The sequence below is a fragment of the Branchiostoma floridae genome, chromosome 5 (genome assembly GCF_000003815.2).
Source record: "Branchiostoma floridae strain S238N-H82 chromosome 5, Bfl_VNyyK, whole genome shotgun sequence".
In the NCBI taxonomy this organism is placed as follows: Eukaryota; Metazoa; Chordata; class Leptocardii; order Amphioxiformes; family Branchiostomatidae; genus Branchiostoma; species Branchiostoma floridae.
The window spans coordinates 13,825,471-13,841,345 of NC_049983.1; the positions used below are offsets into that span (position 1 = coordinate 13,825,471).

A 15,875-nucleotide genomic window follows, 5' to 3' on the forward strand; every position below is an offset into this window, starting at 1 on the left:
TTACAGTAGCAAATAAACTACAGCAAGAAAACTACACAAAGAATGAGCAGTCTTATACCAATGGCCTGTTTATTTACTCGGGTACACTTTAACAGTGTTTCTCTTAACTTAAGTTGTACTACAGATACCCGGTATTTTATTTGTCCATTGTACTAATTTGTAGTCTGACGAAAATTTTGTGTGCTACCTTTCACTTATCCTGATGGGCTGGCAGGTAGCTTTGCTCTGTAATGCCACTGCTAAAATATATGGTAACTTCCGAGGTCTATGTGAAATCATATGTATCAAAAGTCCACAGCACAAATTTTCCTACAATATCATACATGACAGCTAACAGCAGCAGTTGCTTACAGAGGTTTACTTGTTAGTACTAGATATCACAGCAAAGAAGGTGTTACATTTATCATCATTATCATACCACATTTTATCTTGTATCACGTATTTTTAATTTAAACGTCAGATGGCAAGACACAACAGCATACTTCAATGCTAACACTCTATGACACTACTTGAGTAGGGCACTATCACTACCCCCTGTAGTTTGTACCTAACACAACAGGCAGTCTACTGTAATGCATAACCTATTCTAACAAGCTTGAACATTGATACCCAGTATTATGGAGGCATGCGGATGGCGCCGTCTATCCTGATGACCTCCCCGTTCAGCATGGGGTTCTCGATGATGGACTGCACGAGGTGTGCGTATTCATCAGGATGGCCCAGGCGCTGCGGGTACGGAACCATCTTGGCCAGGAATGACCGAACTTTGTCTGGCAGGCTCATCAATAATGGTGTCAGGAAAAGGCCTGTAAAAGTGACACACATGATCGTTAACATTCATTTGTATGTATGTTGTATGACCTCACAGCAGTAGCTAGTCCCACACCCAACGGTTAAGCTGTGCCTACATTTGTACTTGCAAGGGCTGTGATGTGAATGTTATTTGAAAAGGAAGATGTACAAAAACAAAGGAATAAAAAAATGATGAATGACTATACCAGTTGGTGATATGTTTGCAACAATTGTTGGGCTGAGTATGAAAGCTTTCTACAGCAAATGGTTTTAGTGTGATACTGTGATCTTTTTGGGGTGAGCCTTTTTGGGGATGAAGTAAAATTGAGTGCATCAAATGTATACCCATATTCCTATGTAACAAGTGAAGCAAGCTTACCAGGTGCAATGGTGTTGACTCTGATGCCCTTGTCAGCCAAGTCTCGTGCTATTGGCAGGGTCATCCCTACAATGGCTCCCTTGGACGCTGAGTATGCCACCTGTCCCTGCTGCCCCTCAAAGGCAGCCACACTGGCTGTGTTAATGATCACCCCCCTCTCTCCATCCTCGTTTGGTTCGTTCTGAGCAATCTCCGCCACAGACAGTCGAATTACGTTAAATGTTCCAACTGTGTTCACCTGAGGAATAAACAACTCTATGTGATAATGCCAACAACACAGGACCTAACAATAACAATACTACAAAATTTGACTAATGACAAACATTATGTTTGAACTAGTGTTCTGGTTTACCAATTGGAACTTACCGTCAAGACTCGTTGGAAGTCATCCAGCGGGTGTGGTGCATTCTTCTTGAAGTTGTATGTTTTCATGGCCACCCCGATTCCTGCACAGTTTATGGCTGCATTCAGCTTTCCAAACTCTGACTTGGCTTTGGCCACTGTTGCCAACACATCTGCCTCCTTTGACACCTGGAAAGGATGGGATAATATTTCAGTTTCCAAATGCAGAAGAGTCCAAGCTACCCACATAATAAACATCATGAAAAAAAGGCATTCCTGTAGTGAGTTATCCTCTTCAGAAATTGCCCCTGCTATTATAAAACTAGCCAACCATATGTCACTTTTTCTAACACCAGAAATTCATGGCCATAACTTGTGTAAAACGCAAGATACCAAAACATGATGTTCCGCTGCAGTACCAAAGGAAGCCACTAGGTGGCCCTAAATCTAGCCATTTCCAGTTTCTCACACCCCACCAATCCATCCAACTGTTCTTGAGTTCTCTTGTTCAAAGACACACACACACACAAATACTTGAGACAATATAACTAATAATAATTTATGTGAGATAACTCCATTCAGAGGTTTGAACTTTCAATTTAAAGGACTGACTTTTGTCAGAATTTATCATATGCGTGTGGCTTCCGTGCGGCAGTGGTGTATGGGTACATGTGTGTGTGAGTAGGTCAAGGCAGTCCGTATTTACTGAATATCAAGTGGGCTGGCTGGTAGCCTCCTGCACAGGCTGGCGTGCTTTTTTTTGGGGGGGGGGGAGGGGGTCAGTGGGCAGGCAGAAAAGACAAACAGTTGGTTGTATTTTGCCTTAAAATGCAGGAAATGGCATTTCAGAGACTTGAAATTTTCTCCAGACCCCCCTACAATGCTCGCACCACAGGCTTGAGCCATGCAGCGACAATTACCAAGTTAAAACCCTTTCAAATATCCCTACCTAAAACTAAAGCCTAGGATACCTAACATTCCCTATATGAATGTTCTGTCCATACTCACATCTGTTGGGGAGAAGACACAGTTTCCACCAATGGTGTTAGCCACAGACTCCCCCTCTGACGTTGGCAGGTCTGCGATCACCACAGATGCACCTTGCTTCACCAGCCTCTCCACTGTAGCCCTACCCAGGCCAGAGGCTCCACCTGTCACTATGGCAACAAGACCCTGTGGGCAGTGAAAGATTCATACCATATATAGGTCAACTTTCTGGTGTGCTAAGCAGTGTTGGATACCATCCTAGTTAGGCTTACGTATGCATGACTTCCCCTAGTTGTCTGTGAGATGGAGGCAACCAAACCATTAGTTAGAAGCCTGTGGGCTATAACTAAGCCAGTTCACAGTTCTAAGTGCATATACACATGTCAGAGGTTAAGGTCCTTCACTTGTCAACTGTTCTTTGTCTTATGAACAATATTAATTATGTCTTCAAGTCTTTGACTTTGACTTCGCCTGGAACTGTGTGGAAGCCTATTTTCTTTTGGATACATGTAGAATTACTAAAATATCAAAGTAAGGGAGAAGGGCACAAAGGTGGATCTGGACTTTGATCACCTTCAATTCAATATACATTTGTATCAATTTTAATTATACTTCTTTGTCTACTGTACAGCAAAATGTCGCATAACATTCTTTTTAACAAAATGAATGCGATCTACTGTCGAAAATACTACAGCAAGGTCTACGCTAAGGTAGAGATGCCTGGACTTTGATCTCATCTCTATTAAATATTAAAAGAGTCCATATCAGATTTTAAAGTGCAGTGCAGTGCCCATCCCTCTACACGCCCACCCTCCGCCCCAAATTTCCCTTCAAGTTCAACCTGGTCTGAAAAGGTTACAAGTGTAGCATGGTGTATGTTTCGAAGCAGAGGAATGGTCATGACTAAGCACTGTTGGCGACAGAACTTCTGACCAGATCATCATGATACATGTAAATTTGCATGAAAATTGTTGTGCAACGCGTCCCAAACCCACGAGGTCACATCTGCGATGGGACTGTTTGATGAAGCTTACACTGACCCTTTCAAAGGCGTGTAGAGGGATTGGACCAGCAAATAGGGTGAAACAGAAGCTCTAAGGCGCAAAAAGTTCGTGAATTCGTGTTTAAATCGTCCAGAATAGAGGACTAAAACGTCACAACAACAAACCTTGCAACTCCTGATCGCCGCCATGATGAAGAAGGTCACGAAGTAGGAAACGTCAGTGCGCAGACGCCCACTTTTAAACCAATCCAAGAACGCGACTCATAAAGCTGTCCAATCACAGCTGGCTTTACATACGACGATAAAATGGCGGACGAAAACACGAGTTTGGGAAGTTTGCGGAGCTGTGCCAAGGTTTTAACTGAATATGCGACTAAAGGAGAATTCATTGTTGAAGTTATAGGATGCAGAAGATTACAGGAAAACCTTGAGATACTGACAGAGCTGCTGAAATGTCAAGAAAACAGGCAAGTACTAAACAGTTTCTGTATGTTCAAGCCAAGGCCAGGGTATGTGTGTTCATGCGAACGACTTGACGTATGACCCAAGGCCCAAACATGTAAACAAACATTCAAGTTGGTACAAATAATGTAGTTCCCACTATTTAAATCCTCAGTAACACCATATACAGTCAAACCAGTCTATAGCGGTCACTCAAGGGACTAGCCAAATTTGACCACTAGCTATGGACAGGTGGCCACTATAAAGAAATGGCTGATAAAGCAAAATGCTTTCAGAAAACACTGCAGCTTAGATTAGAACATTTCTTCACATACACATGTAACGGCATAATTTGAACAGGTAAAACATTAAGATTTAAGATAAAAAAACCTTGTCAAACAAAACTGGACAGCATGAGTGTATGTTTTTTCCAAACAGAAAAAAAGTCATGAAAAATTATTATTTAACGTTACAACTGACTGAACGTAGACTATGGACCCTCTTCTTCTGATAACTGTTTGGAAATCAAAAGATTTGAGCCTGCTGCTGTACGTGCACTGTAACCATAACTGTCAGTGTTGCTATATCAGTGGGACCGGAAAATATGTGGCCGTGACCACATTGGACAGTGACGTCTATAGACTAAATAAATCCTTGATATTCATCATTGGGCAAAATTCAAGGGACCAACTTAAAGTAGCCACTAGGACTAATGCTCAGGTGACCAATAACTAACTAGTAAGTCTAACATTACTACATCCATGGTGTAATTCTTGTATGTTTGGGGTTTGGAGCTCTGCCAAAAGTTAGCAGGATGTAAGAAAACATACACAAGCACTCAATTAAGCCCTCACATGTTAGGTTTCATTAGTTTGTCCATATTAATATGATTATATTCCCTCAACAATTGTCCAGAACCAGTCTGCCTGAGTCGGTCTTCCGAGATGCCTCCTGTCTCCTGGAGGCAGTACTGCAGCACCTGGACTCCAGCCCCCCTGATGGATGGAGCCAGGGGGTTTTGGGGACTTCCACAGAATGTTTCAGATTCCTCAGGAATTCCTGTGTTTCATGCCAAGCAAATCAGCTCAGAGTCTTGTAAGTTGCTTCTGCTATACACATTATAGATGTATATTGTTCGCCATATGTGTTTATTATCCACTGACTTGGTAGTCGTTTCTACATTGTATTTCCCTGTACTGTTGGTGAACGATATTAGCACTTGTAAAGATAAACAATGTCTTGAATTGTCTCAACAGGAATGCAGACCTTGTTCCCACCACTTCTGCCATTGTCTCTCTTCTTGCAAAGCAACCAGAGTTATCAAATGGCAGCCTTGAGGCAGCTGAGTTAGGTATGCAATTTCTTTCCTTGCCACTTGCGCTTGTAAATATATGTGGAGATTAGCTTCCTTTTAGATTTCAATTTCTTCTCTCAGAAATGTTGTAAGGAGCTTTCTTAATTTCAAGCAATGGGGAAAAATTCAGCTCAAATGGTGTGTTCAGAGGTGGATGTGTGTGTGCTCCTCAGTATTGTAGTTTTGTGGCTGATCCAGTATGGTAATACGGGTGGGACCGCGTGGCACGATCGGGAGCGCGTTGGTCTCAGGCCCGAGAGGTCCCGGGTTCAAATCCGCTTGCCGTGTCACCGATCTTGTGCCCTTGGGAAAGGCACTTTACACGACTTTCCTCACCTAACTCAGGTGTAATTGAGTACGTAGCTGCGGCTAGTGGCAGTGACAGGCCTTTGTTGTGGTGACAGGCCATAGGGGCATGTTCGGGCATGACGCACCCGCCATGACACACGAGTCAGGGGTAGGAGGAACCCCTTGCATCCTTGGTCGGAAGTCCTCCTAGGAGACGGAAACTCCAAATAATAAACCTGCATCTGCTGGGGCCGTCTTACGTGGCAAAACAGTTCTGTCCCTGTAGGACTTAGTGCGCCAGTACTAGACGAGAGGGTGGAGAAGGAAGTGCACACCCCTCCTTCACCTTAAAAAGTCACGTGCAGGCCAGGCAGACTGGTCGTCTAATCAACCTGTCTGCCTACCATTGATCTTCGGATACGAAGAAACAGCCATCATCATCATATCATCATCATCAGTATGGTAATAGTCATGATAAGATTTTTTTTGCTGTTCTTATGCATATAGTTGTACAGGTATCTTCATCCCAAATGCTGGCTCTACGCTGTGCTGTCCAGTTGCTAGGCAACCTGTCATCCGGGAACCCATCGTCCCAAGAGGTTGTGTGGCAGGCAGCATACCCAGATGTCTTCCTGTGAGTACTGGCACAGTACAATAGTATGATACTCCAATTAAGAAGGTATTTTTTTTCTTGATGGATGTTAACTGTTTTCAATGGAATATCTCATTGCACTTGTAATAAATTGTACCAGTCCATTGCAAGTTATGGTAGATGCCTGTTTGATCCACATACATGAACAAGAATCTGTACAGCATAGCAGGCAAAGTGTATGAAAGACACTCAAATAATGTTTAATGTTTTATAAAATGATGCATTGTAAAGCGCATAAGTTACAAACACAACTATCGTTGTATCTTCTTCCCTAAATACTCTTTTGGTGCTTCACTGATGCATGACATTAAGAGTAAAATGTCCCAATGCTGTGTGTGTCGGTAGGTCAGCCCTGGGTTGTCCTGACCCCACAGCAGCAGGGTACTGCTGTATGGTCATCCACGTCTGTCTGAATGAGACCACCATGCAGCAGCTAGTGTTGGACACTAAGGGCCGTCTCCTGGTGCAGACTGTGCTGGACCTGTGTGAGAGACAGCCTGATCTAGACTGGGGGTCAGAAGTCTTTCTTGTTAATAGGAAACGCTAATAGTAGTAAATAATTGTCTTCTGCATCTCTTCAATTGTCAGTCAAATGAAGTAAGATTTGTTGTAGGTGTCATCAAGTATGAACACCCCTTTGTGTCCTTAACTTGGTAGCTGCCAATTTCTCTTGCTCTGATGTACACATCAGTCTATTGTTTATTTACCTTGTGCCCTTTCAGCACATAAGACCTTAACTTTTAATTTCTCCATGGTCTTTGCTGTAAGTCCCTGCATCTTTAGCTATAATATGTTCTTTGTTAACATTTTATGTTTTGAATAGCCATACTGCATTAACCTACATGTGAAGGATATTACTTTTCCATAGACTGTATTCATTGTGCTGTGCTTAAGACATTATTCCTTCCACAGACTGTTGTTGGTGACTGACAAGTTCCTGATGTCCAAGTTCTTCCTGCCCAATGTTTACAGTACACTTCCATTAGAAACAAGGTGGGTGCTATAGTCAGATTTGATGATCTACGATTAGCACTGAATTGAAATAGCTCACTATACATTATAGAAAAAGGAATACATACCCTCATTCAGCATTTTTGACGATACCTGACTGTGCACATGATTCCCAGGATCATCCTACTTGACATCATCTCAGCTAAGATAGGAGAGAGTGAGAGCAGCGGTCCTGGGAAGGAGGAGGAGCAGTTCCTGCCTGTTTTTGTGTTGGAGTTCCTGGCAGCTGAGTTCCAAGAAAACTTCCAGACAATCCTGTCTGTAGGGGAGAACACTGAGAACCTGGTAAGTTGGAATGCCTGGCAGACAGTCATAACCTCCATGGCAACTTGTCTACATGATGATGATACATGTACAACATAGTACTTTGTGACCCTTTGCTGACTGTGTTAACATATAAGGGTATTTGCCAAACTGAAATAATTGTTCTAATTGATTGACATTTCAAGCTCTGTATACACTAGTGATTTTAATCTTTTTTCATATCCACAATTTTCCCCTCAGGAAGCAGTGATTATTATGAAACTCCTGAAGGTGCTGTGTCTTGGAACGGGGCAACGGGAGAAATACATTGAACTTGTCAGGATGGAGTCATTACTAGAGTCTGGTGTAGGTAAGTCATTGGTAGATTTTATATGTACATTTGGAGCATCAAAAAACAACCATCACTCAAACGGGTCTTCTGATAGGGAAGTTTGAAGGTTTTTGAACAAATCTGTTGTCATACTTCTTTATATGGTTACAAAGTATTGTGTGGTCTTTGGCACAGTTATTTGTCGCATTCTGTACAGTTACAAAATGATGCCAAAAGTTAACAATTTATCACATTACATGACATGGCAGTAGCCCCTTAGATACTACTGTAGCTACTTAGATTTAGTAACTAACTTGTGAAGGAAAGCAGTCTAACAAATCAACAAAGTTGCAGGAGAGTCTATGGTAAGGTACAGTTACCAAGGGAATCAGCAAAATAAATCAATAAAGCATGTGCAACTATTGGATTACCCATTACAAAAGAGTTTTGTGTATCATAGATATGGAGGACTGGACTAGGTTGATGCATCTTAAATGTAAACTTAGAAGCTAGCAAAAGATGAGTCATGGAAAAATTACCTCCCTGGATTAAAAACGTTGTAGGATTGAGACATGTTCATGTTTTAGCCCTTGGCAGTCTATAGGTGACTCAGATTTGTAGTGGTAAACCATAAACGTAGAATGCTAAAGATTTAGCAATGCTTTCTAATACTGTCTTTTGTCGCAGAATTACTCAGATTAACTACTGCAGCTGGTAAACTTGGGGACAACATCTTCAGCCAGTCACAGAAGCTGGCCCCCCCAGACAGTCCTGATGATGTACACCCTGTACATGGGCTGAAGAGAGACCTCATACGTCTGCTGGGAAACATGTGCTTCCAGAACACCTCCAACCAGGACAAAGTACAATGTTTGGAATTATCATCAGTAGTGTTGTTTGACTTTTAGGTTGACTTTACTGATGATAAACAGAGGAATAGAAAGTATCACTGTCACAGGTTTTGATTGCAAGGTTTTAATACAAATTCTGTTTTTACAGGTTCGAGAGTTGGAAGGTATCCCTCTTATCTTGGACCATTGCAACATAGATGACCACAACCCCTGTATCCTTTGTAGTCAAACAAGACTCATCATTCTTTGAGAAAATTGTTATGCTTTCTTACCTTACCTTTCTGTTAGATTTTAAGTGATGACAGAAGATTGAAGTTTAAAGGAAATGTGATAGTATTCTTCTTTTTGATACTATTAGTACTTCATGTGTCAGAACTATACCTTTGAACTCTACACAGAGATATTCTGTAATTCTAACAAACTTCATGTTTCAGGTTGCACTTTGTCCAGAGTTTTTTTGTCTTTGACACTTGGTCCTAGATATCAGCCAATGGGCCATCTTCACGATACGTAACCTGTGTGAAGGGAACCATGACAACCAGGCAGTGATTGCTGGACTTGAGGACAAAGGGCTTGCAGATAACGTTGCGCTAAATGATTTCGGAATTGAAGTAACTGAGGACGATGGGAAGTTTGTGGTTAAATCAGCAGACAAGTGAGAGATGCAAGTCTGCACACAGAACCATGGTGTACACTTCTGAACTGCAGAAACACAGGCAAATCTCTACAGAATGAAGTCTGTACTTATCATCTTCATTGCTTGTGTTGTGCAAAGCTCATAAGGCATGTCATAACCAACATCAGATGAAGTTGTGAGCTCTTATTATTCTCTACATGTTTGTGTAACACAGCGGTAAGCAAAAAGGCTCCAGCTGTAAGAAAAGACTCCACAATCCACACACAGCTCACAAGTTGGTTGGGCAGGCTCACAAAGCATCACCAAGTTAGGTACTTTGCAGCACAAGCTTCTTCAGATACAAAACTGTATCTTGGCAATAGCAGGGAGATCTCTTCACAAGACTCCTCCATGGTGCTGCCAGAGCACAGGCCTGCATCTGATGTGCTCAGATTGCTTGCACATGTGATGATTTCTATCTGGTACTGAAGAAATCTTAGTACGATTCCCCATTAAGAAAGATAACTTATGATCTTGGCATTCAATAAATGTGTAATATGTACCAACTACAGATCCAAGAAAAATATTCTGTAACCTATTTATTCCAAAGAGCAAGATAATAAATCTAAGCTAATTGTAGGGGAGATATAAATGACTTTTGTACATAATTTTATTTTTCGGTTTTAGTGTTATCAGATAGGTAAACTAACAATGCAAATGCTGCATTCCATAGTGATTCTTTTGGGGGGACATATTAGGGACATTATATGGACCATACCCAGTATATCGAACTGACACGTATTCCACAGCGATTTCTGCAATATTTTTCTCAATACATTCTAAAAAAACTTCAAGATGTTATGCATAATCTAGTAAACTATTTCCATGGCATACTAGTAAACAAAAAGTATGCACATTTTATTTTAATAGGGAAGATAAATGATGAAAGCCTGAAACATGTCTATACAACTGGCATTCTAACTGCAGGTTGTGGACTTTTTATATTACAGGCTTATGCAAACAAAATGGACAAGAGGTATAGAGGAAACATAACGGACATTGGAATGTTTTTTATCAAGGAGGTGGGATCTTTCTTTTACCATCGTCACCTTGCACCTAAAGACCAATCATCACTCCTTTTCCCATTCAAATCTTATGTATCTCAGTGCCTATGGCCCATCATTACTTTCATTGCTGTTAGTTTATAGAAATGTATAATCATGCAAAACTCTGTACCTGAAGGCAAGATACAAAACATGTACCACATGCATGCTTGAAATCCAAATCGGACAGAATGCTGAACATCAAGCTCTACTTATCATGCAGCCATTTTCAAAACTGTGACTAAAAAGTGCAAGATTTGTCCATGACTCTTAATTATGGTACACATGCAGGTTGTGTACTACATGTATAGCAAAGAAAGCACAATGAATAAAGCCAGTAAGTTGGTAAAATGTCGTGATCTTGAGCATGTCCATAAGTTTCTCCTAGCCAAAGACACAACACATTATCATAGGACACAGAGAGAAAATAATCTCTTTAGTATTGTCACCACCTTTATTCAGTGTTACAGCACAACAATATTGGTTGTGCTTCACAATATGTACACAATGGAAGGGCTGAAAACTAATAAATGCCTTAAAAGTTAGTGTCCCCACTTTTTTTACCATACCAACAGATGCAAAATATTACAAATTTACAAATCTCTATGTAGCAATACTGCTTCCAACACTGATGCATTTAAGGCTCTCTAACAGTGTATAACATTTGACATACAAGTTAGATACACTGTTCATGTCGTTTGGACTCGAAATCTGTACATTCTAAAGCTCTACCTGTGATGCATTTTAGAAATACCCACTTTGTGACAATAAGCACAGCCTGGCACTGATTCAGTCAAAGAAACCTAATAATATGTATCACTTTGTTATCAACAACTACAATAGTAGCAGAATTAACAAGACCAAAGATATACAGACTGTTAACAAGCGGATAATCTGTATGACCACTTGGTTCATTTTATGTAACAAGTGAACAAACAAAACTTTCAATATGGATCCTTTAGTCACAAACATTATGTAGAATAGTTGAACTGCTATTCTGTGTAGAACCAAGTGGTCACAACTGAACATCATCTCTGTCATCAGGCACATTGTGGTTGGAAGGTCAAGGGGTAGAGGTCTGCTAGGTCACCGACTGGATTTGTTGAACTGCATGAAGTACTGAGCTGTTGGTTCATTGGTGTAAACCTCCTTATCCATGAAACCCATGCTACAGAGGGGAGTAAATCATGTAGGTGTTACACAAGGGACAGGTGCTCTAGGTGTGGAGCTCATCTGGGATGTTAGGAATATACATAACTGTCCACTTCATTTCAGCCTAGTACATAATGTATCAAGCTATCTGTGGCAGTTTTATCTTGTACAATTCCAAATACAATTCTAAATTTGACATAGTTAACAATTCATGTGAGGTAACAATACAAAATACTTTCCATCAAAGCCAACTTTTATTGCTGTTCTACAACCATTAACACATTATTAATATTACAAACTGTTGAAAGATATGCAGTTGATTAGTTGTTAAGAGTGTTGGAGAAAAAAATAGAACATTGATGCATCATCTGCTGGAGGTGTTGAACTGGGAGAAGAAGTCTGCAGTGATATTGTTCCGGTAAACTTCCTTGTCCAGGAACTCTCGGCTGTGGAAAAAAGAAAAGAAACCAAACACACACAGTGAGAAGGACGTTTACTAGGTTGGAGGATGCCACCCTGCGCCTACCTTTACAAGCTGTGTAGTGGTACGGCCCTGCGTATGATGCTGATTTGCCATGGTATGGAGTATGTTATTGTGACTTTTAATTTGCACACCAAAACTTTTTAGTGGGTTAGCTAACAGTGAATTCTTAATCATGCTTTTAAAGCGGTGAGGATGTAATATTGAGCAAAACTTGAAAATTTTGGTACTAATAGCTAAAGCTATTCACCGTGTTATGGAATTGTTGACAAAAATTTTCCAAGTTTGAAGACTACTATTTATTTGAGTATAGAAAAGCCACTTCTCTTCAAATCACATTACAGATGTTACCAAGAATATCAAAAGATGCATTTTTTTAATCATGAAAAATTAGTCTTTCTTTGTGTCATTTTGGTACTCCCCAAGCTTTAATCACTTGATAATTGTAAAAGTTAACATCAATCACACACAAAAGAATGATTAGAAGATAGCAACACTGAGCAAACAAGAAAGATAGAATCAAAATGTTTGTTCCTGTATGGGCTGCCATCTCTTGTGGTACATTTCTGTGGAAACTGGAAGCAGACCAGCTGCACTTCCTATACGTCCTACCAGGGCGAGCTACTTACTGTGCCTTCTGCTCTGCACCAAGTCGTAGATTCTCCTGGGCTTGCTGCCTCTCGAGTTCCTTCTTCAGACGCTCCTCTCTTCTCTCCAGGATGACGGCTGCTCGGTCGGCATCCACACGCTGTTTGTCCCACTCCTCGTTTCTCAGACGTTCCTCCATTTCCAGGCGCTGTAGAATTCATGGATACATGTCAGCCAAGCAAACAATAAATGAAATAAGTTCTTAGGCTACGTCGAAATGTTTGAATTTGATAGAAATTAACATACATGTGGTTAAAAAAAAGGATACAAAAACATCAATGTTTAAAAAGTACATCAGACTTTGCAAAAAAAAAAGAAATGTCCGTACCTCCTTCTCTTGCCTCTGCTGTTCCTGTCTGTTGCGGACGTCAGCAAGCTGCTCAGGGCTCATCCCCTTCCACCTGTCGGTGATGACACGGTGGGCGCCAAACGCGCTCTGTGCCACGGCAGGGTTCTCCGTAAGCATGTCTCCATAGATGTGATTGGACAGCTCAGTGTAGTTGTCATCTAGTTGCTGCTGCCTCTTCATAGCCTCCTGCTCATCCTTCTCACGTTGCTGTGGAAATCAACAAGCATGGGGTAAACAAACACTCTTGTAGAGAAAATGTAGTTTTGGTTGTGTACAAAAGTGAAATGCCACAGTGCCTGTTGAACTTCTTTTGATAATGACAAAAGATAACGCTGTAAATCTTTGGATTGTGGAAAACTGTATATTTCTTATAATATAGGATTGCTAATGGAATAAATGCAACAACACGGTTTTTCAGAACTTCAGAAGGTGCAGTTACCATACAGAAACCTTGCTGTGCCTCACCTGTGCCAGGTTGAAGTTCTTGGTCGCCATGTTGATCTGACGTCTGCATTCCTCCTCAGCTGTGGCCAGTTCACATGCCCGCTGATCCAGCTCACGTGCCTTCATCTCGTACAACAGATCCGCGTGCTTCTGGTTCATGTCCGCAGCATTGCGCTCCTTGATCTGGGCCTTCGTCCACTCGCGCATTTGTTCCTGGTGAAAAAATTACAGACGTCACAATTTGATTGGAGCACAAGCAACATGTTTATCACAACTCAAAATGTCATGTACACCATAACTTTATCAATATTCACCACTTTGAAATCGTTATTGGTCAAGGGGAACAAGTGATGATAAGAAAAAATATCTCTTTTATTTTCTATTATTTTCAAAAGTTTTTCGTGATGAGAAGCATTAGAAAACCAACCTGTTGGTACTTTTTCCTGGCTGTGAAGTTCAGATCCTCTCCATCCAGTTTCTGGATACCACTGATACCACAGCGAGGGTCGTCATCTGTCAATCGTGCTGGCCTGTCCTTCTTCAGGCCATCAGGGTCATTCAGGTCAAACTCACGCCGTGTCTCAGGAACCTGGAAGTTCTTACGGAAGTCGTTGACGGCCATGTTGAGATTGCGAATGTCCTGCTCTTGCCGTTTTTCCATCATTACTACAACCTTGTCATTTTTAATGGCATCAGCAGCTGGAAAATAAAGAGTAGAGTAGAGTATGAAAAGACAATTTATGATATGTGTTAAAAAAAATAGTTCGAAAGCTCGACAGTGTAGTCACATTGAAACTAATGAGTTTGAGCTAAAACGTACTCTTCATCCAATTGCTTACACTACAGCTTCTTTTACTGCTATAGTTTTAGATCTTTGTGCCTTGGGCCAAGAATAGATCATAGAGCTGCCATGAAAGACCAGGACGTACCAAAGGCCTCTGCCCGAGCTGCTTCTGTCTCCTCTCTGACCTCTCTGTCTTTCCTCTGCTGTTCCAGAGCCTGTACATCAACCTGTAACATCACATACAGTCAGGACATGTCATCACTTTAGTTCCTGCTGCACTTTCAGTTCGAACATGCTTCTGTTGTCAGTGATCTTTTATGAACAATTATGTGATAAAATAAGTGAAAGAATTTGCCGGAGTAGCTTTCAAACAGCAATAAATCAAGATTGGTCTCTCTCTCTCAATGTTTGCTCTTTCAATTGCATCCAGGATTGACAAGACGCACATTAGTTACCATTAATAATTAATGCCACGATTTCCATTACATTAACTTCGAACAATGGCTGACAAGTACAACTGACAATATCTTCCTGCAAGATCTGCAGTGGTTTAATGCTATCACGCAACACTGTTTAGGTCACCTGTGACCGAAAATGGGTCTTTAAATCTCCTTGGACTTTTCTTATCTGGGACTCTTACCCCAATTATCCTCTCTTTGGCATTGAAGATGCGGCTCTGGCGTTGTTTTTCCATGTTCCGCCGCCGCTCTATGGCCGCAGCCTGTTTCAAGTCTACAGGAAGATCCAACTTGTACATCTTGGAAGTTGGGTGTGGTGGCTCTACTCACAAATCTAGCAGAAGAAAACAATGAAAAGGCATAACAGTTATTTACTAATAAAAATGATCAAATTGCAACTGAGTTTCCCTTTGTGTAAATATACTCCACATCATCGGCGATCGCTGAATATAAACTAATAGTCTGTATGATGATTTGTTTGGTGGCTCTATGACCTTGCAGCTAGCCATCCACAGAAATCTCTAGGCTGAGTAGGCTCCATTCATACCTATCACAAGACATTTTTAGACATAGTCAGAGAAATTCGTTCTGAACTCAATTTTTCTTTGATATGATATATAACTGCTTCCTTTTGTCACCTTTTTCGTAAAAACTGCACACACATTCGTCCTCGGCTTTAGACATGCTTGATAAGCCCGATATGCCGTAAACATCAGACGTAGCCAAGATACAAAACACTCGCAAGAAAGCCCCAAAGCAAAGGGCACTCAGAGTCAGAAAGAACTTTCCAGGCGCGCCACGTCGACTTTTTAACGCGTTACATATTGATTAAACTGCACGAGAAGTTTTCAAACTTTGCAGGATGATTCTGAGTAGATTACCTACCTTCTTCTGGATGGCAAGGAATAATCTCCGAGAAGTAGATTACACGATGTCCTAGTAAATAATGCAGTAGTGTTATGGCGATCTCACGCTTTTGTATCAGCTGTCTTCCCGTTGCTATGTTTATTGTTCCAAACTTGGGTTATGCCATTACCGTAGATAGGTATGAATGTTTGAAGGAGATACAATTATGTATCCGTGTATCGAGATAAATTTTCAATATTCATAGAAAAATCGTACTAACTTATCAAAAACAAATTATTTTTTGTCATTGTTGGTAAATA

General features: G+C 41.0%; 3 protein-coding genes across 4 annotated transcripts; 1 reads left to right on the forward strand and 2 right to left on the reverse strand.

The window, feature by feature from the left end:
- Positions 1-52: 52 nt before the first annotated feature.
- LOC118415771 (3-hydroxyacyl-CoA dehydrogenase type-2-like) lies at positions 53-3,758 on the reverse strand. Its single transcript, XM_035820578.1, has 5 exons — positions 3,669-3,758; positions 2,522-2,686; positions 1,538-1,702; positions 1,172-1,409; positions 53-806 (listed from the first exon to the last, which is right to left on the reverse strand). Exons 1-5 carry the CDS (start codon positions 3,690-3,692, stop codon positions 616-618), a joined length of 783 nt encoding a protein of 260 aa, XP_035676471.1. The 5' UTR covers positions 3,693-3,758; the 3' UTR covers positions 53-615.
- A 6-nt stretch (positions 3,759-3,764) lies between these two features.
- Positions 3,765-10,744, forward strand: LOC118415768 (ataxin-10-like). The gene is made up of 11 exons (XM_035820572.1): positions 3,765-3,970; positions 4,860-5,039; positions 5,201-5,295; positions 6,094-6,220; positions 6,584-6,751; positions 7,151-7,231; positions 7,366-7,534; positions 7,754-7,862; positions 8,511-8,686; positions 8,823-8,886; positions 9,155-10,744. Exons 1-11 carry the CDS (start codon positions 3,810-3,812, stop codon positions 9,331-9,333), a joined length of 1,509 nt encoding a protein of 502 aa, XP_035676465.1. The 5' UTR covers positions 3,765-3,809; the 3' UTR covers positions 9,334-10,744.
- Positions 10,745-10,821: 77 nt separating this feature from the next.
- Positions 10,822-15,764, reverse strand: LOC118415770 (RIB43A-like with coiled-coils protein 2). 2 transcript variants are annotated; one of them, XM_035820576.1, is made up of 8 exons: positions 15,595-15,764; positions 14,892-15,043; positions 14,397-14,478; positions 13,895-14,166; positions 13,489-13,680; positions 13,003-13,230; positions 12,656-12,822; positions 10,822-11,561 (listed from the first exon to the last, which is right to left on the reverse strand). In XM_035820576.1, exons 2-8 carry the CDS (start codon positions 15,006-15,008, stop codon positions 11,480-11,482), a joined length of 1,140 nt encoding a protein of 379 aa, XP_035676469.1. In that variant the 5' UTR covers positions 15,009-15,043; positions 15,595-15,764; the 3' UTR covers positions 10,822-11,479. The 2 variants fall into 2 exon arrangements, with proteins under 2 accessions (XP_035676469.1, XP_035676470.1); XM_035820577.1 differs by lacking the exon at positions 10,822-11,561 and adding an exon at positions 11,708-11,991.
- Between the last annotated feature and the right edge of the window lie 111 nt (positions 15,765-15,875).

What these genes read in the sequence shown, in the direction of transcription:
- LOC118415771 (XM_035820578.1), bottom strand. Translation starts at nt 3,692, where the DNA reads ATGGCGGCGATCAGGAGTTGCAAG. An exon ending in GTGTCTTCTCCCCAACAGAT is followed by an intron (nt 1,703 to 2,521) that starts GTGAGTATGGAC and finishes CATCCTTTCCAG; the next exon opens with GTGTCAAAGGAGGCAGATGT. An exon ending in AGTCAACACCATTGCACCTG is followed by an intron (nt 807 to 1,171) that starts GTAAGCTTGCTT and finishes TCACTTTTACAG; the next exon opens with GCCTTTTCCTGACACCATTA.
- LOC118415768 (XM_035820572.1), top strand. Translation starts at nt 3,810, where the DNA reads ATGGCGGACGAAAACACGAGTTTGGGAAGTTTGCGGAGCTGTGCCAAG. An exon ending in CCTTGAGGCAGCTGAGTTAG is followed by an intron (nt 5,296 to 6,093) that starts GTATGCAATTTC and finishes TTATGCATATAG; the next exon opens with TTGTACAGGTATCTTCATCC. An exon ending in CATAGATGACCACAACCCCT is followed by an intron (nt 8,887 to 9,154) that starts GTATCCTTTGTA and finishes ACTTGGTCCTAG; the next exon opens with ATATCAGCCAATGGGCCATC.
- LOC118415770 (XM_035820576.1), bottom strand. Translation starts at nt 15,008, where the DNA reads ATGTACAAGTTGGATCTTCCTGTAGACTTGAAACAGGCTGCGGCCATA. An exon ending in CCAAAGAGAGGATAATTGGG is followed by an intron (nt 14,479 to 14,891) that starts GTAAGAGTCCCA and finishes GTGATGTTACAG; the next exon opens with GTTGATGTACAGGCTCTGGA. An exon ending in AGCAGAGGCAAGAGAAGGAG is followed by an intron (nt 12,823 to 13,002) that starts GTACGGACATTT and finishes TGAATTCTACAG; the next exon opens with CGCCTGGAAATGGAGGAACG.